Source organism: Leopardus geoffroyi, chromosome A3 (assembly GCF_018350155.1).
Source record: "Leopardus geoffroyi isolate Oge1 chromosome A3, O.geoffroyi_Oge1_pat1.0, whole genome shotgun sequence".
Taxonomy (NCBI): Eukaryota; Metazoa; Chordata; class Mammalia; order Carnivora; family Felidae; genus Leopardus; species Leopardus geoffroyi.
Genome location: NC_059336.1, coordinates 6394457 through 6417764, shown reverse-complemented (window position 1 = coordinate 6417764; position 23308 = coordinate 6394457). Strand labels below are relative to the sequence as shown.

General features: G+C 50.3%; 1 protein-coding gene across 2 annotated transcripts in view; it reads left to right on the top strand.

Moving 5' to 3' along the window:
• The window catches only part of CASS4 (Cas scaffold protein family member 4), a 37958-nt gene extending 14850 nt beyond the window's left edge, over window positions 1–23108 (top strand). Inside the window, exons 2-7 of one of the 2 annotated variants that reach the window (XM_045444160.1) lie at window positions 8604–9026; window positions 15037–15138; window positions 16135–16215; window positions 17107–18432; window positions 19670–19747; window positions 21880–23108. In XM_045444160.1, coding sequence (XP_045300116.1) covers window positions 8604–9026; window positions 15037–15138; window positions 16135–16215; window positions 17107–18432; window positions 19670–19747; window positions 21880–22290 — 2421 coding nt within the window. In that variant the 3' untranslated portion in view covers window positions 22291–23108. The remainder of the gene's footprint in view (window positions 1–8603; window positions 9027–15036; window positions 15139–16134; window positions 16216–17106; window positions 18433–19669; window positions 19748–21879) is intronic. The other variant, XM_045444161.1, reaches the window with a different exon arrangement.
• Window positions 23109–23308: the final 200 nt, after the last annotated feature.

Below are 23308 nucleotides of genomic sequence, written 5' to 3'. Positions count from 1 at the left end.
GAAGTAGAAACCCTATATTGATTTCTGTGAAAATCTGATGGGAGTTGATCTCCTCTGCTGCAACACGCGTTGGCATAGATCAGGTTCTTCTCTGTCTCCAGCAGAGCCCTGGGCGTATAGTAAATGCTTAACACAATCTTCGCGAACAAATGCACGAATGCCTGAACGAACAACATCCCAGATTTCTTCCGTTGTAGCTAATTACTCTCCCAGCTCATTGCCGATTCAACATAGATTAACACATTGCATCTGGCAGCTGTGGGAAGGTCTCCCAGAAAGGGAACCGTATTCTCTGCCTTTTTGTTTCTTTCTTCCAAATGCACATTCATTTTCCTTGCCCCTCTTCCAGCTGCCGCACGAAGAAGGGCATTTGAGGGAAATGCCCCTTTTGGAGACTAGTTAGCACCGTTTCTTCCACGGCTCGCAGGATCCAACTCCCAGCGTGCCCACAGGGAACAAAAATATAAACATATGTCTTCCTTCATGTCTTAAATATCTACGCAAACGTTTCCAAATTCACACCCTATTTAAAAAACGCCCTGTGAGTGGCCTCAGAGATGATCGCATTGGTTGTTAGGTTGCCTTCTCTGAGCTGACGGTTGTTTCCATGCCTTGTCCATAAAGAGCTTGGCACGGCACCAGGAACACAGGTGTGGGACAAGTGTTTGTTGCTATTTCTTCCTCTCCCCCCACTGCCAGCCTGCCCGAACAAAGTCCGGCTTGCCCTGTCTGGATTCCTTCTTCAGAGTGCCTACAACATCAGCATCTCAGTCGTGCGTGGGTGCAGAGAAGGAGGCTAGCCTTCCATGGGTGGTCAGGGATGCCTCGGCAGAAGGTGACTTTTGAGCGGAGGCCTGAAGGAGGAGCCAGTCATGCAAAGATCTGGCGGAAGAGTGTTCTGGGCAGGAGGCATAGCAAGGGCAAAGGTCCTGAGGTGGACATAAGCTTAGCGCATCTGGGAGAAGTAAGAAACCAACGTGGCCGAAGGAAAATTAATGGATGGAGAGGGGGGCTGGGGGGGCGATCAGGCAGAGAGTGTAGGTTTTGTTCCAAGTGTATGTCTAAGCAATTGGTGGTTTTTAAACCAGAAACCAACATGATCTGATTTGTGTATGTAAATATTTATGCGTATAAATGTCAGGAGGATGGATTGTAAGGGGAATGTGCAATAATAGATGTGAGGAGAGCAGTTAGAGGCTAAGTGACCTTAGACAAGTCATTTCACCTCCCTGAGCCTCGGTTTCCTCCTCTGTAAAATGAGGACAAGAAAAGCCACCTCTGAGGCTTCTAAGATTTCAGTGATATGACTGCAGTTCCCCCAACACAGAATAAGGCCCCATTCAATATAGTCCACGGTTTTCTTTTTTTTTTAATATTTATTTTTGAGAGAGAGAGAGAACCCACAAGCGGGGGGGGGGGGTGCAGAAAGAGAGGGGAGCGGAGGATCCAAAGCCAGCTCCCCACCGTCAGCACAGAGCCCGATGCGGAGCTTGAACTTGGGAACCTTGAGGTCATGATCTGAGCTAAAGTCAGACACTTAACCGACTGAGCCTCCCAGGCGCCCCGATATAGTCTACTGTTTTCTTTCTTTTTTTTTTTTTTTAATTTTTTTTTTCAACGTTTATTTATTTTTGGGACAGAGAGAGACAGAGCATGAACGGGGGAGGGGCAGAGAGAGAGGGAGACACAGAATCGGAAACAGGCTCCAGGCTCTGAGCCATCAGCCCAGAGAGCCTGACGCGGGGCTCGAACTCACGGACCACGAGATCGTGACCTGGCTGAAGTCGGACGCTTAACCGACTGCGCCACCCAGGCGCCACAAGTCTACTGTTTTCTAGGTGAAGAAAGACCCCCCCAAGGTTCCTCTCTGGTGTTTAATTCTTCCTTTGGAACAGAAACTTTGATACGCTTTGTTATTCAAACTCTGAGACATCAGTGGATTGCATGAGGTGTCCAGAGACATCCCTGCCAATTGTAACGAAATCTCGCGCAGAAGGGCATCCTGTGACAGCAGCGCACGTAGGATTTTCCTTTGCTGGGAGGTTACATCCCGTAAGGTACGCGCGTTTGCAGACAGCAGGCTGGAAGCATGAAGTAAGCCTTGTCTCCGGAATTAGGCCGGGGCTGTGCATCGTGGACCGCCGTGGGTGCCCGTGGGTGGGTGATCATACAAGCCCCCTGTGCTCTGGAAGATAATCCACTGCCTTTCACAATAGGCAAGTGCATCAACCACGCTGATGCCAATCGGGACACTCCCCAGCAGCTGCCCAAACGCAGCAACTGCTCCGTCTGGACATACACACGATCTTCTTTCCAGACAGACGCGAGCACGTCTCAGACGACCAGCTTTCTCTTTTCCGGACGCATCAGGCGGGTTTCATGAGATTGTGATGATGGGTTAGAGACTGTGTTGTTGTTGTTGTTGTTTTCCTTGCCAGTGTGGACAGTTGAAGTATAATTTTCAGAAAGGTAAAATCATGACCCTCATGAAAACATAAAACAAACTCCTGTCAAAGGTTTCATTAAACGGATTAATGAATGAGAGAACCACTAGAATGTGAAAACTAGGTCAAAGAGCATTTGGGAATCTAGGTATTTGTAGGCAATTTTTTCTAAATTTTTTTTAATGTTTATTTATTTTTGAGACAGAGAGAGACAGAGCATGAACGGGGGAGGGTCAGAGACAGGGAGACACAGAATCTGAAACAGGCTCCAGGCTCTGAGCTGTCAGCCCAGAGCCCGACGCGGGGCTCGAACTCACGGACCTCGAGATCGTGACCTGAGCTGAAGTCGGACGCTTAACCGACTGAGCCACCCAGGCGCCCCGTAGGCAATTTAATAAAGGAATATTAAGGGGTGCCTGCCTGGGTGGCTCGGTTGAGTGTCCAATCTCGGCTCCGGTCGTGATCTCACGGTTCGTGAGTTCGAGCCCCGCCTCAGGCTCTCTGCTGTCCCTGCGGAGCCCGCTCCGGGTCCTCTGTGGCCCTCTCTCTTTGCCCCTCCCCGGCACGCGCGCTCTCTCTCTCTCTCTTTCAAAAACAAACACTTTTTAAAAAATAAAGGAATACTAAGAAGGGATTGCAGGGCTCCTTCTAAATCCGGTGAAAGTCTGACAAAGTATTACACCGCAAACTTTCAAGTTCTTTTCTTACCATACAGAGATGATTCGCCTCTTTAGGAAAAAAATCTACAAAGTAGCACGGAGCTTCACTCAATCCTGGCCTTTAATCCACCCTCTTTATGAGGCTCTAAAACTGTGTTCCCTCTAAATGCTTCATCTCTGCCAGCTTCTCCGAGCTGAGCACCCACATTCACTGGAAATGCGCTTAGAACACATTTGCGGGACAGGAATTGAGTGTGCAGATTAGCTAGGTCCTGCAGCCCATTTTCTGGACATCTCAGTGGTCATTTTCACCGAAAGCCGCCTGAGGGGCTGGGCAGAGAGTCACGGAGAGCATCCTTTTTGACCCTACTCTAGACAGAAACAGGGACTCTCATCTTGGTGCTGTCTCTCTACCTCCCGAAGACTTGAACACAGGTACATTTGTCCTTATCTACCCACGAACTCAACAAGCAGACGATGAGCACCTACCATGGGCCAGAAGCCGGGGTGCGGTGAGAGCCAGGGAGATGTGCTCTCTTGGAGCCTGTGCCCGGACACAGACGCCAAATAGATGATCACCGACTTAATGAATTACATGTGAAGGTCGTCAGTACGGACCTGGAAACGCATTGAGCAAAAAAAAATGGAGAGATCTAGGTGGGTCTGGGAGAGTCTGAGCGTGAAGAAATCCTTCGGCGAGGAAGAGGCGTCTAAGATGCGTCTAGAAAGATGAGTGGGTCTCACTGGGCACAAAGCTGCTGACTATTTGGGGTGGAGGGTGTAGCCTGTGTGAAGGACTCAGGCCCCACGAAGGGCGGGGTGTGTGGGGCGATGAGGAACTGATACCCTGAGCCTTGGAAATGTAGGCGAGAGTGGAATTGCGTAGGGCCCTGACGGTTTGGGCAGAGTTGGGGCTACGGGGGAGCCCCAGGAGGCTCACAGAGCGGACCATCCCATGATCAAAACCGGTATCCCCGAACTCAAGCACGGGGAACGGTGCTGTACCTCGTGAACATTGAGCCAAGGTTGGCTGCGCTTGGGAAGGAATAAGTGACCGGCTAAGGGGACACTGCGTGGGTCTCACCCCCAGAAGGCAAGCGGTGTTTATTAGCCCTAACTGGGCTCTCTGCTTTTCGCTGTCACCCCGTAAACTCACTCCGCCTCCAACCGGTGGGATTTGCACCATCCCTCTCAGGTGAGCGTTTTGGTTCACACGGATGGGAGAGGAGACGCCCACGGGCAGGGATGCCCTTCACAACACACATGCCCGTAACGCTGCGGGACCGTGTTCCCTCTTTTAACAATGAGTTGGAGGGGCGCCTGGGTGGCTCAGTCTGTTAAGCATCTGACTTTGGCTCAGGGCATGATCTCGTGGTTTGTGAGTTTCAGCCCTGCGTCAGGCTCTGTACTGATGGCTCGGAGCCTGGAGCCTGCTTTGGATTCTGTGTCTCCCTCTCTCTCTGCCCCTCCCCTGCTCGCGCTCTGTCTCTGCCTCTCAAAAATGAATAAACATTTACAAATTTTTTTAATTAAAAAAAATAAGTTGGAGCACCTGGGTAGGCTCAGTTGGTTGAGCGTCCCACCTCAGCGCAGGTCATGATCTCACGGTTCCTGAGTTCAAGCCCCTCGTCGGGCTCTCTGCTGTCAGTGTAGAACCCGCTGCAGATCTTCTGTCCCCCTCTCTTTCTACCCCTTCCCTGCTTGTGCTCGCTCTCTCTCTCCCTCTCTCTCTCTCAAAGGCAATACATCTTTGAAAAATAAATTTTAAATGAAACGAGTTAATGGTGGAGTGTAGCGGGGAGGTGACCCCTTCCCAAGTTATCCACTCACAGGGGCATGAAGGCTGTAGCCAGTTCTATAGTTTTCAGTAGTCTGGGCATTTCCAAGAATGTGTTACAAAAACATTTCAAGTTTCCATGACAAAGATTTTAAAACAAACGCAGCGTCCAACAAAGAGCTCATGCGCAGGTCATGGGGTGTGAGGAAATGGGCAGTCTCACACCCGGGGGTGGGGGGGGTTGGGGGGGAGTATAAATGGGTCAGCCATGCCTGAGGGCAGTGAGGGAAGGAGGAGCCCCAATGACCGCCCTGCCAACTTCCCACCTAGAAATTTCTCTGGGGAAATAAATAAGGAGGGTTGCAGATATTTAGCTACGAAGATGACCATCTTAGCGTTGTCATAGCTAAAAACTGGAATTAGGTAAAATGTCCCAGAACCTGAGGGGAAGGCATGATTCATCCTTACAAGGGAAAACAGGACTGCTATTTAGAAGGATACTGAACAGAGGCGCCTGGGTGGCTCAGTCAGTTGAGCGTCCAGCTTCAGCTCAGGTCATGATCTCACAGTATGTGGGTTCGAGCCCTGCGTTGGGCTCTGTGCTGACAGCTCAGAGCCTGGAGCCTGCTTCGGATTCTGGGTCCCCCTCCCCTGCTTGTGCCCTCTTTCTCTCTCTCTCTCTCATATAAATAAGCATTAAATATAGATAGATAGATAGATAGATAGATAGATACTGAAGAAAGCAATTTATTAACACAAAGATGTTCATAATCTATTATTAGTGGGAAAAAAAGATTGTAGCATACGATCCCATTAAGTTTTAAAAATATAACTGACTTGCGGGGCCTGGGTGGCTCAGTTGGCTAAGCATCCGACTTTGGCTCAGGTCGTGATTTCACAGTTTGTGGGTTCGAGCCCCACATCAGGCTCTGTGCCGACAGCTCAGAGCCTGGAGCCTGCTTCGGATTCTGTGTCTCCCTCTCTCTGTGACGTTCCCCTGTTCTGTCTCTATCTGTCAAAAATAAACATTAAAAAAATTAAAAAAAAATTTTTTAATGTTTATTTATTTTTGACAGAGAGAGAGAGAGAGAGAGAGCGAGCATGAGTGGGGGAGGGGCAGAGAGAGAGGCTAACGCGGGGCTCGAACTCACAGACCGTGAGATCCTGACCTGAGCCGAAGTCGGACCCTCAACCGACGGAGCCACCCAGGCGCCCCTAAAAATTTTTTTTTAATTCAACTGACATGCGATGCCTGGAGAACTCAGTCAATTGAGCATCCGACTCTTGATTCTGGCTCAGGTTATGATCTCACAATTGTGGGATCAAGCCCCCCACATTGGACTCCAGGCTGGGTATGGAGCCTACTTGAGATTCTCAATCTCTCTCTCTCTCTCTCTCCCCCTTCTCTCTCTGCCCCTCTGTCATGTGCTTTCTAAATTAATTAATTAAAGGAAATACGACTGACTCTAGGTGCATATATATGAACAAATGTGCACAAGATGTCAGATGTCAAGATGTCATGAACCAAAGAAGTGACAGTGGTTACCTGTGGCAGCCATTTCTGTTCCCTTCTATTTGCTTATCACTATTTTATATCCCTCTGTAATGACTTTTTATTTCTTTGCAGTAAGAAGAAAGTTCCATGCACAAAAATTGTTCGTAATCCCCTAGGATCTCAATTGCAGGAGGTTTCACGTGGGACTTCTCAGTGCCTGTTTGTCTGCATTCTACTTACTGCTTCTCAGATACATACACATGTCACAGTGCTTCTCTAAATCCATACTGACCTGACTGTGTGTTTAAGGTGACGCTTTTTAGCAGTTGGACATCCGGTTCCGTTTTTGTAACAGAAAAGCTTTATGCAAAAAAAAAAAAAAAAAAAGCCACACGTCTTCACAAACATAATGGGATCGTTGGTCATTTTTGCTTTGTTTTATTTGTAAGTTGCATGTACTAGGAGCTAATAAGCATCAAAAGTATAATTAACCAAATTTAATTGAAGAAAGAAAAAAAGCACCTGGAAGGGTAAATACTTAAAATGGTATGAAAAGTTACCTCTGAGCGGCGGGATTATGGGTAATTTTCACAGATTTCTTTTTTTCTTCTCTGTATTTCCCAATTTCTCTGTGTTAAGTGTGCACTAATAGAGGAACAGGTGACTCCATTAAGCCCCACAGAAACAAGTCGCCTTCATTTAATTCGGCAGAAAGTTCAAACAAGAAGGAGGTTTGCTTACCCATTGCTGCCATTGCTACGAGGTGATTTTCCTTTGAGGGTCAGGGGGCGAACAGAAAGAGCATGAGTTCTGAGAATTAGGGAGACTGGGTTTTGATCCTGGCTGCGTGACCACAGATAGACCGGTCCGTAACCGCTGTGTCTCTGCTTCCTCCCTCACCAATTAGTGAACATTTGCCGAGCATTTCCTATGCACCTGAGTGTGTGCTCGATGCTGGGGACAGAGCAGCAAATAGGTGAGCTATGGTCCCAGTAGTCACAAAACTTCCAGTCCAATCCAGGAGAAAGATAATAAGGACCAGACAGAGGGCGCTGTTATCGCTAGGACAGTAACCGCCAACCTCCACAGAGCGCCTACTGACTGCCAGGCACTGTTCAGTGAGCTTTGCGTACATAACAACCCATTGAATTCTTACCCCTACCCCGGGAGATATTAACATTAGTCCCCTTTTACAGACCAGGAAACTGAGGCCCAGAGGGAGTAGTTAATTTGCTCCAAGGCACACAGCTAAGAAGTGGCAGGGTCAGGATTTCCACTCAGCTATGTGTTGGCTGCACTCACGCACACAGGTCATGGCCGTCACGAATTAAAACGGTGGCTGTTGGTGGGAATGCAAACTGGTGCAGCCGCTCTGGAAAACAGTGTGGAGGTTCCTCAAAAAATTAAAACTAGATCTACCCTATGGCCCAGCAATAGCACTGCTAGGAATTGACCCAAGGGATACAGGAGTGCTGACGCATAGGGGCACTTGTACCCCAATGTTTATAGCAGCACTTTCAACAATAGACGAATTGTGGAAGGAGCCTAAATGTCCATCAACTGATGAATGGATAAAGAAGTTGTGGTTTATATACACAATGGAATACTACGTGGCAATGAGAAAGAATGAAATCTGGCCATTTGCAGCAATGTGGATGGAACTGGAGAATGTTACGCTAAGTGAAATAAGCCACACAGAGAGAGACAGATACCATATGTTTTCACTCTTATGTGGATCCTGAGAAACTTAACAGAAGACCATGGGGGAAGGGAGGGGGGAAAAAAGAGGTTAGAGTGGGAGAGAGCCAAAGCATAAGAGACTCTTAAAAACGGAGAACAAACTGAGGGTTGATGGGGGGTGGGAGGGAGGGAAAAGTGGGTGATGGGCATTGAGAAGGGCACCTGTTGGGATGAGCACTGGGTGTTGTATGGAAACCAATTTGACGATAAATTTCATATATTAAAAAAAACAACAAAAAACCCCCAAATTAAAACAGTGCGGTGAGAGTACGTTTGGGACACTCCACAAGTTAGACTTCCCCGAGGATATGACCTTTCACCGGACCCCCAAAGGGGAGGCAGGACTAAATCAGGCAGAGAGCAGGGCCGAGAGCCTGTGGGGTGGTGGAAACCCACGAATGCGCTCCAGTGTTTCTCAGCCAGCGGTGTGGGTAGAATGGTTTTCGGCCACAGAAATGACGATGAATTCTTTCTCCTCCCGCCCCCAGACCCTCCTGGCCAGAGCACTCTATGACAACCACCCAGACTCTTTCTACGAGCTGGCTTTCTGCAGAGGAGACATCTTGACCATTCTAGAACAAAATGTGCCAGAAAGCGAGGGCTGGTGGAAGTGTCTGCTCCACGGGCGGCAAGGTCTGGCCCCTGCCAACCGCCTCCAACTGCTCCCTGAGGTCCCCGCAGACAGGCCCTGCCCCCCCTCCCTGAGAGGCCCGGGGGAAGCCCTCACCAGCTCCAAGGAGACCTACCAGGCGCCCACCCTGCTCAAGCCCCCGACTCCAGGCCCCGTCTACGAGCACATGAAGAGCTGGGTGGAGGGGCCCCCACCCACCACCGCCCAAGTCTACGAACTCCCTGCCCCGCCCTCCAGAACCGGAATCATCTGCGAAAAGACCCTAAGCTTTCCGCAACAGGTATGCGTGTTTCCAAGTAACACAGGTGGGGCAAAGGGTGTGTAAACTCAGGCAGGGGCTTCCCTCTGCCTTGAGTTCTTGGTGTCCTTCAGGAGATTAAATGTGCAAAGTGGGGACCTAAACCAGGCGTGATCCGGTGAACTTGTATTTGGCCCCCACTTCAGTTAGCACTGATATTCTCGACACCCCGCTGATTCCCTCGCTCTCCAAGACATCCATGCTTTACAGGAAATCAAATGTTGAGTGCACCTGCTCACAAAAGTATTATGGATTTTCCCGGCACTAGGATGGGTTCAGGGGCGAGAAATTACTCGACAGGCTTGACATCTACACTCCCTTCAACCAAGAAACTTGACTCCCAGAATTGCTACAGAACTACACAAGAAGGCAAAGCTATATCTGGATGAGGAGGCCATGACCATTGTAGCATTTTTTGTTGTAGGGAAGAATCAAAGATGCCTAAACGTTTGTCGATGGGGAGATTGGATGGGGAGATTGGCTACAGAAGTTTTGGCATACCTCTGCCACATACTAGGCCTGTGCGAGAAAAAGATGGAATCGTTCTTGGAGGCAAAAAAGAGCCATTTAAACAAAAAACAACCAAAACCCAAAATGATCCGTGTGTGTGTGTGTGTGCATGCTCACACGTTGAAAGACCACACACCAGGGCGCCTGGGTGGTTCAGTGGTTAAGCATCCCACTTCGGCTCAGGTCACGATCTCACGGTTTGTGAGTTCGAGCCCCGCATCAGGCTCTGTGCTGACAGCTCAGAGCCTGAGGCCTGCTTTGGACTCTGTGTCTCCCTTTCTCTCTGCCCCTCCCCTGCTCACGCTGTGTCTCTCTCTCCTTCAAAAATAAATTTAAAATATTTTAAAAAAAGGAAGAAAGAGGGGCGCCTGGGTGGCGCAGTCGGTTGGGCGTCCGACTTCAGCCAGGTCACGATCTCGCGGTCCGTGAGTTCGAGCCCCGCGTCGGGCTCTGGGCGATGGCTCAGAGCCTGGAGCCTGTTTCCAATTCTGTGTCTCCCTCTCTCTCTGCCCCTCCCCCGTTCATGCTCTCTCTCTGTCCCAAAAATAAATAAACGTTGAAAAAAAAATTAAAAAAAAAAAAAAAAAAAAAGGAAGAAAGAAAGAAAGAAAGAAAGAGCAGAGAGATCAGAAAATGGATTTGTGTGTTATATATGGCCTGTATGACAACTGCGATATTAAAAAATAGCACTTAAAAAACAGAGGAAAAGAAGCATTAGGTAAACGCAGAATAAAAACTTTTTTAAGAAGGAAAGCAATTTAAAAATCTTTTTAATGTTTATTTTTGAGAGAGGGAGAGACAGAGTGTGAGTGGGAGGGGCAGAGAGAGAGAGGGAGACAGAATCTTAGGCTCCAGGCTCTGAGCCATCAGCACAGAGCCCGATGCGGGGCTCAAACCCACCAACTGTGAGATCATGACCTGAGCCCAGGTCGGACGCTTAAGCGACTGAGCCACCCAGGTGCCCCGGAATGAAAGCAATTTAGAGAAGAAAGGAGAAAAACAGCGTATCGTTTTCCCCCAGGCCCAGGTCTTGATGAGGGGCTAGGCGTGCAGAACAAATCTGCACCGTCTTCAGCTACTGTGGGCGTTTCCCGAATTGTTCACTTTGCTCTCGGCTCAAAGGACACTTCCCACCTGGCCAGAGCTCTGGGCAGGGATCCTGGCTAAGTGTGTGTCCAGGAAGGACTCTCCCCCTGGTGTGCGTGCTGGGGGCCCTGGGAAGTTTCCACTGACCACCCAGGCCTCCTCCACACCACTTCCAATGGCCTCTTCAAACGGAAAGGTGTTGGTTTCTTAAAATATTTTGAATAGCTCAGATGTTCTAACCCCCCGGGCTGCCAGGCGGAGGACCAGACAGCCTTTACACGGAACAGCTGCCACCCAGGGGTGCTGGCTCCAAACCCCAGAAGGACGCTGCTCGAACCTACTGTGACGGCCGCTTTCTCTGGAACAGCTGGTCCACGTCAAAACCTGGCATGTTCCGCTGCTGTCTGAGCAGCTGACTCAGAGCAGGGCCACGGTGTTGTTCCTCTGAGAACAAGTGGCCTTTGCCGAAGGCAAAGTTTGATTTGAGTCCCCCCCTCTCCCCCCGTAAAAGACAAACAGGTGTGATGACTGTTGTTGACCAGGTACCGCGAGTGCCCGAGCCAGTCCAGGCCCCTCCAACTTCAACGTTTGTTACGTGAATGAAGAGACCGGGGACAACATGGCACCTCATGACCATGGACGTAACTTCTAGACTGGCGCTGTGATAAATAGAAAAAGGGTCAGAGACTTGTCCTTACCATGAAGCGTGTCCGTGATTGGAGCCCTCGCTCGTGTGAGGCTGTGGCCGTTGACAGAAACCACAGCCACCAAAGGGGAATTCAGAAACCCGGGGCCCTTGGCCACTCGAGCAGGCTTTCTTGAGGTGGCCCCAGTAAAGCACCTGGGGAACTTTCCTGCCTTTTTCTCCCGCTTAAGTTGGAGAATCAGCAGTCCCGAGTCGCCTGGCTGGGTCGCCGGGCTTCTGGGGCCGTGCTGGGAGAGTGGACACGTCCCAACATCCTCTGTTTACCTGTCTGACCCTGCCGTGTCTAAGTTCTCCTCGAGTTGTGCCTTCTGGTGATTCTAAGTAATTCCACTGTTTCTTCTACTCCGAGAAGGAAGGAGCTAGAAGAAATGGATGAAAACCAGTTGGCAATCTTCTGATCCATGGAAAAGGCAGACCTCTCTGCGCCGCTCACGTAATAACCTGGGAGTTAGCCTGACTCCGTGGCAGCCAGGGAAATGCATTCTGGGTGGAGCACTGGTTTATAGAACGAGGCGGGTCCAGCCCGCTAGCTCGGAGCTGTTTTCCCACGGGCTTGGAACTGGCAGGTGGCCCCACCTCACAGACTCCCCTCGTCCCTGTGCCAACTGTCCCTAGGTTAAGCTTGGCCAAAAGTCAAAAACCGAGAAGGTGAAAATAGGTCACCTTTCTCAAGTCGACTGATCCAGGACCCTACGTGTCAGAATCAGACACCTCTATGGCTGGGAGAGACCTCTGTGGATCTGGGGGACAACGCTTCATTTTACAGATGAGAACGTTAGTTTCCAGGGAGGTGAAATGGCCCAGCCAGGGTCCCAGGGTGTCGCATACCAGAGACTGAAGCTTCCTCGTGCCCGTGTGGGGCTGACTCTGCCCCTAGACTTTGAACGCCCTTGCTCTCCGTTTTCCTGTCTCTGTGGCTGACACTGTACTTTGCAGTTAGGTTGTATTTTATTTTTTTAGTTTATTTATTTATTTTTGAGAGAGAGAGAGCGCGCGCGCACGCGCGAGGGAAAAGAATGATTGGGGGAAGGGCAGAGACACAGGGGAACAGAGGATCCGAAGCAGGGTCCGTGCAGACAGCAAAAAGCCAGATGGGGAGCTCAAACTCACAAACCGTGAGACCGTGACCTGAGCGAAAGTCAGACGCTTGACCGACTAAACCACCCAGGTGCCCCCGCAATTAGCTTTTTATTGAGATTAATCTACAGATCCTCAGGGCACCTCTTAGTCACTAGTATCCATATCAAGAAATAGAACAAAACTAGCACCTCATGACCCCCCCTCCCACCTTCTCTGAGTCACTTCCTCCAGGGTAACCACTATCTTGAGCTTTGTTTTACTTTTTATTCCAACTTCCTTAATATAATATACTAGCCCGACTTTTTTTTTTTTTTTTTAATCACCATACAAAGAACACATCTGATGTTGGTTTGAATTCAGAAAGGGGAATCTTTCATATTTCAAGTGAAAAGGGTCCAACTTCCTGGTGGAATCACTCTCAGACCCACTAGTTCCCAAACTGGAGTTTCCGTCTGTCCCCCCAAACCTTTCGAAACCATATTTCTCAAACATGTTCCTTAATTGATGGCCATCTTGAACCCACGTTTTCCAAGAAACACGGGCGTTTGTGAACCAGGTTCCTCTACCTAAAATTCTACATGCAGGAAAATCCCTTTGTCCTCTGCAGGTGGTCTTCAAGGCATGTGTGACCCACAGAGGCAGCTACATAAATAAAATGGGGCTTGGGGCCACAGGGAGCAGTAGGAAATGGGAGTGCATTTGGAAAAGCTCTGTGGTAGGGGAGAGCTTGGGGTGTTAGAATAAGTGGGAGCAGGAGGAAGAAAGAGTGGAGGTGATGGCGGATGGCATGGCTGGGGACACACCACGCGTGGTCCCTGGGGTTGGATGGGGCAGGCCTGTGGGATATTGGATTTAACCCAGACTGCGGTGGAGAACCACCGTCCTAAACCAATCAGCCTGAGACTGACAGGGACAAAGTCAGGTTTATTGCCCACCGGAGAGAGAGGGGTCACGTCGCATAGGGACCTCGGGGCATCTCACAAACAGAAGAAGGTAGCATACATCGCGATGAGGTTGGGGAAAGGTGGGGTTTAGCGTAAACAAAGCCTGTCTTGATAGGCTCTAAGCAAAACAGGGCAGTGTCTGAAGGGTCGGCATCAGCCCAGACTGCAAAGCCGATGCGGGCTGCTCCTTCCTTGGGGACCGCCAGGTTGAGGTAGATGTGGGACACCTGCTACCCGCCGTCTGAAGCTCTGTGTTGGGGATGAGAAGCCAGCCTGCCTCGCGGACGGGAGTAGGATGTTTCCTTCTCGCTGATAGAGCTTCAGGCCATAATGCTCCCGGGAGCCCAGGATTTTAGAAAACCAGGTTTCTCTGGGAGTAAGAAATAGTCGTCACTCAGAAGGACGTTATTTTGACACTGGGCAGCTGAGTGCGTCCTGGGGAGACAGGTTCGTCTTGTCTGCTTCGAAGTTGCTTTATCTGAGTCTGTTATTCCAGCCTGATGAGTGGAGGGCCCACTGTCTACTACCTACTGTCTCAAGCTGTACACATTCTTTCGCCCAAAACAAGCAGATCGATTAGGAAATGCGAGCACTCACTTCATGCCGGGCACAGAGCTGGGTCACCCCCCTGAACAAAGGGACCCCGATCTAGTCCTTCCCAGCCTGAATTGCCCTCCCGGTCTCCGCACATTCAGGTCCTAACCATCCACGCGATCCAGTTCGGAAAGCCCCCTGCAGTGACAGGTTCCTGGCTGCCAGATGGGAAATGCAGTCGGCCTCTGACAGACGCTCTGGACTTGACCTTTTGCTCTCCTCAAGGCCCTGTCTCGCTTTCCAGCCTGTGTCCTGGCTCTGTCCATACTTTATTTCCTCCTTTAGACCTTGACCCTGGCAGACGGCACCCACCCCCCTGGAAAATCACCCCTTCCCGCGCCCCTCCTGGAGACACTCTTGTTTGAGAGGGCTGACGTGGGGCCCCCGCAACTGTTTTATTTTAAAGTTTGTCAGGTGATTGGTTCTCTGGCCGGGTTTGGAAGCTGTCGCCCAGGAGCAGCTAGCCGAGTACCCGGGCTAGAGCGGACACTCACTGGAATCCAGTGACTCCAAGGCTGAGGCCACCATTGGTCTGGTCACCTCCCGCGGCCCCATCAGCCCTCAGCTGGAGCGACAAGTCCCGCGACCCGCCCCTGCCCCTTCCACACCCCCGATAGTCCCTTCACTTTACACCCTTAGAGCCTCTCTGCCTGCCTGGCTCACGGCTACATCCTCAGCATCATCGGGTGAACACATTAGTAACCTTGGGTTTGAATCACAGCCTCAGATCCCGAACGAACTCAGAACCGTCTGGAGGCTGGCTGGTGCTGCATATCCCCACACTCCCCGGGAGCACTCGGAGACCCAGATTCAGGGCCCAGGACTCTGCATTCTAAGCTGCTCCCTGCTGAGGCTGAGGCAGGCAGAAGACTGCCCTCCACCACGGGACCCGCCCCCTCACGTCCTGGGTCCCCCCACCCCCGCCGTCTGAGCAAAGGGCCGCGCGTTATGGGTGCAGGGAGAACACCTCCACGCTGCGGGGGTGCCTTCGCTGTGTGAGGGTAACACGGAGCCTGAGCTGTGGACACCACGGTGACGTTTCCTTCCCACGGCTCTTCTTTTTCTCCCCAAGGCCCTCTTCACGATTCCCAGACCCGCTCGGGCCTCGCTGCCTGCTCGGCCTTCCCAGGTGTATGACGTGCCGACCCAGAGCCGGGGCCCCCCGGTGCTGAAGGTGAGTCTCAGCCGTGGCCCTGCCCCACACGTGAGGCTCTCCGCGCCACCCAGATGGCTCCCCCGCATCCCTGCAGGCACCGCCCGCCTCTCCCACACCTGTTTTCGAACACCTCCCACCTGCAGGTTCCGAGGTGGGCCAGTGATCACCGGCTCGGGGACAAAGTCTCCTCCCTGGGCTCTGGGACAGGCCAGTCACCTACGGCCTCAGCCTCCAGAGATGCTCCCCCCACCCCCACTTCTGGTCTGGCTCTTGCTCAGGTTCAGGTGTGACCCACACCTGGCCCTTGGATGAATACACTTGATCCCTTTGCCGTGACAGGTGCCAGGAGCACAGGCAGGGCCACGTGGGACAAGGAGGCGCTGGCCTTGGGCACAGAAGTCTTAAATAAAGACACATACAGGACTCACCTCCCTCACCTCACCCTCACCCCGGCCCTCTCCACCCTGTTTGTTTGTTTAATGTTTATTTATTTTTGAGAGAGACAGAGCATGATCAGGGGAGGGGCAGAGAGAGAGGGAGACACAGAATCCGAAGCAGCTCCAGGCTCCGAGCTGTCAGCACAAAGCCCGACACGGGGCTCAAACCCAAGAACCGTGAGATCATGACCTGAGCCGAAGTCGGATGCCTCAGCAACTGACTGAGCCACCCAGGTGCCCCACGAAGTCCCAATTTCCTTGATTCCTTTTAAAGTCAACCCTAAGGCTAACTTACAGAACCTAATGAGCCACTGTTTTTAACTCAGGCCCACTGCGTTTCGTTCTCTCTCTAGTTTGCCCCCATCTTCGGTCGAGAAGGCGAGCTTTTTAAAGCACAGGGTCCGTTGTTGAAAACATAACCATGTAAGCTTCCGCCTTGCAAGCGTCATGACCGGAAGTCCCAAAGTTTCCAGCGGTTTGCATTTTCCTTTGGAAAAAACACTGGAGTGGGCAGAGTCTGTGATGTGCGTCCATCGGGAGGGAAAAATCCAAGCTATCCTTTTCGGTCTCTCCCCAGGAGCCAGAGAAGCAGCAGTTATATGACGTACCCGCCAGCCCCCAAAAGGCAGGACTTGGTCCCTTGGCCAGCCAACCAAGTGTGAGTATGATGAGACACGGAGATTTGCTGCTAGGAAAATGTGAGCCTCCTCCGGGACGTTTCATCAGCGTGGTCCAAAGTAGGGAAAGAAATGCCTCACCGCAGAACTTATTTGGAACATCATTTGGAAACCTGATGGCAGTGATGTTCAGGAACAGGGTGGGCGATGTGGTTTGGGTGAGTCCCCTAGCTTCTCCGTGCCTCAGTTTCTTATGACGGACTAATTGTGAGAATTGAGAAATTCCTGCAGCGGACCTACCAGAGTGCTTGGCGCGGAGCAAAAGCCCAGTGGATCTCAGTTAAACGCTTATTATTCTATACCTCACAGATGTGTTAGAGTAGGTTTTTATTTATTGGAGAGACGCCTTAATTTGAAAATCTGGAACCCGTGTTCATCGTTGAATTCTGTCCCATGTATACGATGCATATGCCTATACCCAAGGTTATCAGGGAAGGCCTTACAAAAGAGGGGGACATCTCCACAGGGTCGTGAGGGTTGCATAGGAGTTTGTTAGGTAGAAAGGAAAGGGTGAGGAGGGCTTTTAGAACAGAAGGGCTGGTTTGGGCAAAATGAAATACAGTGGGCTCAGTGAGTACTCTGAGTTCAGGGGACAGTAAACAGCCTGGGCGACTGGACCCACAAGGAAGGTGGTGGCAGGAGTGGTGTGGAGGCCTGAAGGTGGGTGCAACCAGATTGTGAAGGGCCTTGAGCAAAAACAGCAATGGGGAGCCGCTGAAGAAGCTGGAGTAGGGGAGTGACAATCGGATTTTTAAGAAGCGCAGTACCTGGCATTTAGGAGGCCCTCAGCCTAACACACGTTCATCAGAGGAGTGGCTCACACCCTCTCTTTATCGCTACTAACCTGGGCAATTTTGTTTGGTTCTTCACAGGGGCAGAGTGCTCCCCTGACGTCAGCGATCGCCTTGAGGCAAGGCGGCTACAACACGTTACCGAGCCCTCAGAAATCTGAGTGGATTTATGACACGCCAGTATCTCCGGGAAAAGCTGGTATGAGAAATGCATCTCTAAGCAGCTTTGCAGAAGGATCGGGGCCCCACACTCCCCCCAGTATATGCTGCTCCCCCCAGTATATGTCCAGCCTCCACTGTCCTCCAAACAGCAGAGCAAGGTCCCTCGATCCATACCTGCACAAAAATGTGCCCATGCAGAAAAAACTCAGCCTTCCAGAAATTCCTACGTATAAATTTCTGGCCTCGAGGGACACGTTTCCCTTGGAGGAAGATGTCGGCTACAAGGTTCCTTCCAGCTTTCTGATTCCCCGAGCGGAACAGCAGAACACCAAGCCAAACATTTACGACATCCCTAAAGCAACACCGAGAGGCCCTCAGGCCCAGCACGAGCTGGGGAGTGCCGACGGGGCTTCAGAGAACGTCACGGACCGTGGCTCCTCGTGGCTCTCGGGACGGCCACCATCGCTGTCTCCGGAAGCGGACAGCCTGTCCGTTTCCAGCTCCGACAGCCGAGCCAGCATTGTCTCCTGCTCCTCCACGGCCACGGACTCTTCGTCCAGCTCCTGCTCGGAGGAGGCAGGGAAGGAGCTCTGCTTGGACCCGGACTGGGCCCGAGAGACAGCAGCGTCTCTGCAGCACAAGGTGGCCGGCTCTGTCGCAAGCCTGATGCTCTTTGTCAGCAGGAGGTGGAGGTTCAGAGACTATCTGGAGGCCAACGTCAATGCCATCCGCAGGGCCGCCGACCGCGTGGAGGAATCTTTGAGGGCTTTCCTGGATTTTGCCCGCACGGTCCGTGGGACCACCTGCAACCTCAGTGACACTCACCTTCAGGCCAGAATTAGGGACCAGCTACAGACGATCTCCAACTCCTACCAGATCCTGCTCGGAGCAAAGGAGAGCCTGGATAGCTGCAGTTGGTCCCTGGAAGTCCTCGTGACGGACGAAGCCCAAAACAGCCCGGACGACCTCGAGAGATTTGTCACGGTGGCGCGGATGGTTCCGGAAGACGTCAAGAGGTTTGCCTCCATGGTCATTGCCAACGGGAAGCTCCTTTTCAAGCAGAACTGTGAAAAGGGAGACACCTTGCAAGTGACCCCAGACGCACAATTTAAGTTTGCCGAACGCATCCAGCTTCCCCGAAGAGAAATGGAATTATACCAAAGAAGTGCTCCTTTTGATAAACAGAAGGAGAGGGAGCACTCCCCTGAAATACTAAAGAAAAACGGGACGAGTTTGTGTGAACAGGTGAGTTCCGAGTGGTATAACACAAAGAGCCCTTCAAATTTTATCTGGAGACGTCGCCCACCAGTTAGATGCTGAGAATCCTTCCGTAATTGTTAGAAACAGGTCAATAACTGAATATCGAATGATGATAATCTTTCGATAATTTCTGAGAGACATTGGTTCCATTTTCCAGAAAATAAAATTCATGACACTGCTGTTCTAGATGAAATCTTATTAAGAAGTAAGATAGGCATTTGAACATTCAGGCAGATAGGACGTCTTCTGGAAACGTGGTGTCTTGGGGCTTATCTCTAACACTAGGGTTAGAAAGGACTTTGAAACCCTTTTGAAATCTGTTCTTTGAGCACATTTTTTAATCTCACCACCGAGTTTCCTTGCATTTTTGAAAGTTGTAGATTTAGTCATTGTCTCTGTGTTTCTTAGAAACAGAACAGGAAGTGTAAACACTCTTCCAAATTGTGTGTGTTCTTAGCAGCCTCCAGCCCTCATTTACTGTTAGAAATACTTGGCTGCGTGAATTCAGACACGATAGGAAAAGAGCCTTTGGTTCAAGGATTGCGAGTGTCCAGGGGTACAGCAGGTAACCTGGGGGCTGCGTCAACACGACTTGATCCCTTTTAGCCCCAATCTTGTGTGGTATTCTGTCAAAATGCCTGGTGGTTGGTGTAACAGCTTTAACACATTCTAAAGAAGGCAGAAACCTGGGTGTTTTTCATTCCCTAGTTTAAAAATATAGATATAGATATAAAGAGGTATAAAATACATAAATATAAGCATATATAATTTTTAAACTATGTGTCCTTATATCAGGCCATGTGGGTAGGCAGAATTTAGCCCTGGGTCTGGCAAAGTTTCCTTTGTTGAAAAAAAAAGGCACCAGGGGGCAAAACTGTTCACAAAAATAAAAAGATAAATGCTCAAAGTTTTTTGTTTTTTTTTTTTAATGTTTATTTCTTTTTGAGAGAGAGAGACAGAGCACAAGAGGAGATGGGAGGAGATAGCAGAGAGAGAGGGAGACAGAATCCGAAGCAGGCTCCAGGCTCGGAGCTGTCAGCACAGAGCCCGACGCGGGGCTCGAGCCCACAAAGGGAGGTCACGACCCGAGCTGAAGTCGGACGCTCTACCGACTGAGCCACCCAGGCGCCCCAAACTGCTCACCTTTTAAAGTAGACTTAAACACCTCTGAACCGTGTCGAAACCACTCAGGTTGGTAATCGGAAGGGATTTTATTTTTCAGAAGTTGCCTAATCTAGAAGAGACAGGAAAACCCATCTTGGAACAAAGGTTGGATGAAAACAAAAACCTCGAAGCACAGGTAAGTGACAGGGCCGGCTCGCCCGTATTTCTGACTCGCGTGCTTCATCCCTAGAGATGCCTCCTGCTATGAACAAGTCAGCATGATAGCCGTGATCCACGACGCCTTGGGAATAGCTGTGGTGTTTGTGATGGTTCTTCCTATTTGCAGTAGAAGGAGCCCTGGAGATGAACAGGTCCAACGAGCCCCAGAATGTGGAGCATGATCCTTGAACCATGAGTGACAGTTGTGGGCGTCGCAGGTTTAGCGTGGGTGGGACTGACATGGTGTTCGATACCATGGATGCACATTCCCTTTGACATTCTCTTTTAATGCTTCTGGTTACAACAGGAAAACCATTTTGGTTTGGGGCTTATGTGTCACCAACGCCTCTGTGACACTTGATGTTCTGTCTTTTTCAAAAACATTCAAAGATGTTATCATGGTGCTTAGTTTTGTTGGTTCCTTCTTACTGGTGGCAAATGACAGTAGTTTTCCAGTCACCAATTTGAAAAGTTTCCTTTAAAGTAATAGAAGTAAAACCAGTGGGTTCCTTTAAAGACAAAGATGAAGCAAGTCAAGGTGAAGAAGGAAGCAGACAGGGCATCCCTGGTGAAGGTTGTCTGAGTACCTAGAGCCTGGAGAACAGGGAACCAGATCAGCTCCCGGGCTGGGGGGTGGGTGTGAGTGGAAGAGAGAAGGACAGAGATGTCTGATCATGTGGACATCTCGGGGGCAAACTGGGACGAGAACCCTCGTCTGAAAGTCTGAGATCAGGGTGCCAGCTTGGGCAGATCCTGGTGAGGGCTCTCCTCTGTCTTCTCATTGTGTCCTCAGGTGGCAGAGAGCAGAGACAAGGGCTCCAACAAGGGCACTAATCCCATCACAGGGCCCCACCCAAATGACCTCATCTAATCCTGGTTCCCTCCCAAAGGCCCATCTCCTACTACCTTCACCTTAGCGGGTGGAGTTTCAACATATGAAGTCAGACCCTAACACTGAGTTCTTCTAGGCTGTGAGCTTTGAGATCACAGGTGGATGAGAGAACATGCAGTTTCATGAAAAGACTAAGACATTCAGACTTAGCTGACTCCGCCTAGAACTCCAGATCTTTATTTTACAAAATGAATGACCATAGGCAGCCCTTTGCTTCAGGGAGCATCAATCTCCCCACCTGTAACCTAACAAAGAGGCTTTTGATTATCCCCTGGAGTGGTTGGCACTAAATTAGATGCCACTAAAATTTTTTTTTAATGTCTATTTATTCTTGAGAGAGAGCCACAGAGAGAGAGAGCAGGGGAGGGACAGAGAGAGCGAGACACAGAATCCGAAGCAGCTCCAGGCTCCGAGCTGTCAGCACAGAGCCTGATGCAGGACTTGAACGCACAAACCGTGAGATCATGAAGTTAGCAAGTTAGAGAAATATTGTCATATTAGGACAGATAGGTCAGCGTATTTGGATTTCTTCTGGAAATTTGGGGGGATCAGGTTTATTGCCGATGCTGAAATTAGAAAGGATTTTTTGAAAATTCCGTTCTTTGAGTAAATTTTTAAATCTCATCAAGTTTTCTTGCATTCTATAAGGTTATAGATTTATTCATTGTCAATGTGTTTCTCTCTTTTTTTAAGTTTCTTTATTTACCTCGAGAGAGACAGAGACGGTGCCAGCAGGGGGAGGGGCAGAGCGAGAGGGAGAATCCCAAGCAGGCTCCACACTGTCAGCACAGAGCCCGATGCGGGGCTCAGACCCACGAACCGTGGGATCAAGGCCAGAGTGAGATCGTGACCTGAGCTGAAGTCGGACACTTAACCAACGGAGCCACCCAGGCACCTCTGTCCATTTGCTTCTTAGAAGGGGCTTCTAATGGTTTGTTGAGAATACTGAATGAGATTTTATGTATTTAACACGTAAGATTATATATACAATGCAATATATAATATTGTATATGTAAATACCATACTTCATATGTAACCGTGCTTTGAAAACATTAACATTAATTTGTTAGGCAAATGGTGCACGGTGGGGCTCCCCACACAAAACTGTACTTTTTCTGATATAAAGTCTAGAACGTTGAGCGAAACAGGAGAAGGGAGACACCCACAGCCTGGAGATCAAATCTGCCTCTGATCGATTACTTTCCTCCCTCTTCCAGCATCCTTGTTCCCCCACCCCCCGGCCTCTGAGTCAGCAGAACCCTGAGAAGAGATTCCACCTTTCTCAACACTGCCGGCTCTATTTCGGGGCACTGTTCAAAGCCATCGGCGTATTTAACAGCAGCCTGAGCAACAGCCAGCCCCCCGAGATCTTCATCGCGCAGAGCAAGCTGGTCATCATGGTGGGACAGAAGCTGGTGGACACGCTGTGCCAGGAGACCCAGGAGAGGGACATGCGCAATGAGATTCTCTGTGGCAGCAGCCACCTTTGCAGCCTGCTCAAGAACCTCGCGCTGGCCACCAAGCACGCTGTGCTCAAGTACCCCAGCCCGGCAGCCCTGGGGCACCTCCAGGCCGAGGCCCAGAAGCTGGAACAACACACTCGGCAATTCAGGGGGGCGCTGGAATGAGCCTCCTTCCCCCGCCTTCTCCCTGTTCACCTCTTAGCTTCAACTTGCCAGTCCCCAGCCGTGCAACTGTGTCCTATGCGAGAAGCCAGCCCCGGGGCCACAGCCACGGGCAGAAACAGCCACGGTGGCCAAAGCCGGTATTGCCAAGGGCCAAGCTACCCCAGGACATTGACTTATCCCATAGAGAGCCAGGTATTAAGTAAGGACCTCGCTAAGGTTTTAGCGCAGCATGTGGGGTCGGCGTACCAAGTGACATGGTAGAAACCAATTTTATGTTGGTTGAATGCACGCCTGTCTTAAATTCACTCATTCAACACTTATTTATTGGGCATGTACTATATGTCAGATTCTAGGTGCTGGGCGTATAGCAGTGAGTCAGAGCCCTTGACCTCAGGGAGTTTACAGTCCAGTGGGGAGAGGGACAAATGATGGAGAGATACATATACAACGTATCAGGTGCTAGGGTGAAAGTCAAGGAGGAGAGACTTATTTTCAGATGATCAATTCCTATTGCGACCGTCAGCAAATGTTCTGTTTTTCATTTCGGACTGACTTAATTCTGTGAGATTTGGTACAAATTATGTGTCTGCCTCTTACACTCTGTACATATTTGCTGTTTCATCCTAACCAAGTTAAAGACGCGTGTTATATTTCCAACATAACATGTTCTGTTGGGTTCCTTGTTAATTTATTTTGTGTATCACAGATTCTGGGTCGGTAAATTCAGCATGCCCAATCAGAAAAGGCTGATGCCTCAACAGTCTCAAATCTGTTACCGTTTATAACGTTACGTAAATATAATCGTGACTCAAAACATCCTTCGTAGCAATCCTTTCCTTGGAAGAGTCGTTGATCCGTATCACCCGGGTTCTGGGGCCGAAGCAAAGCCTCCAATATTGACTCGTCTTATTCAAATGCTTCTCCCGGACGTGTGCGAGGAGACGCAGTAGAGGCCAAGTGCTCATGCGCAAGGCTAGCACGGAAAAGGCAAAGCCGTCCCTCGTGGTGGTGCAGGCAG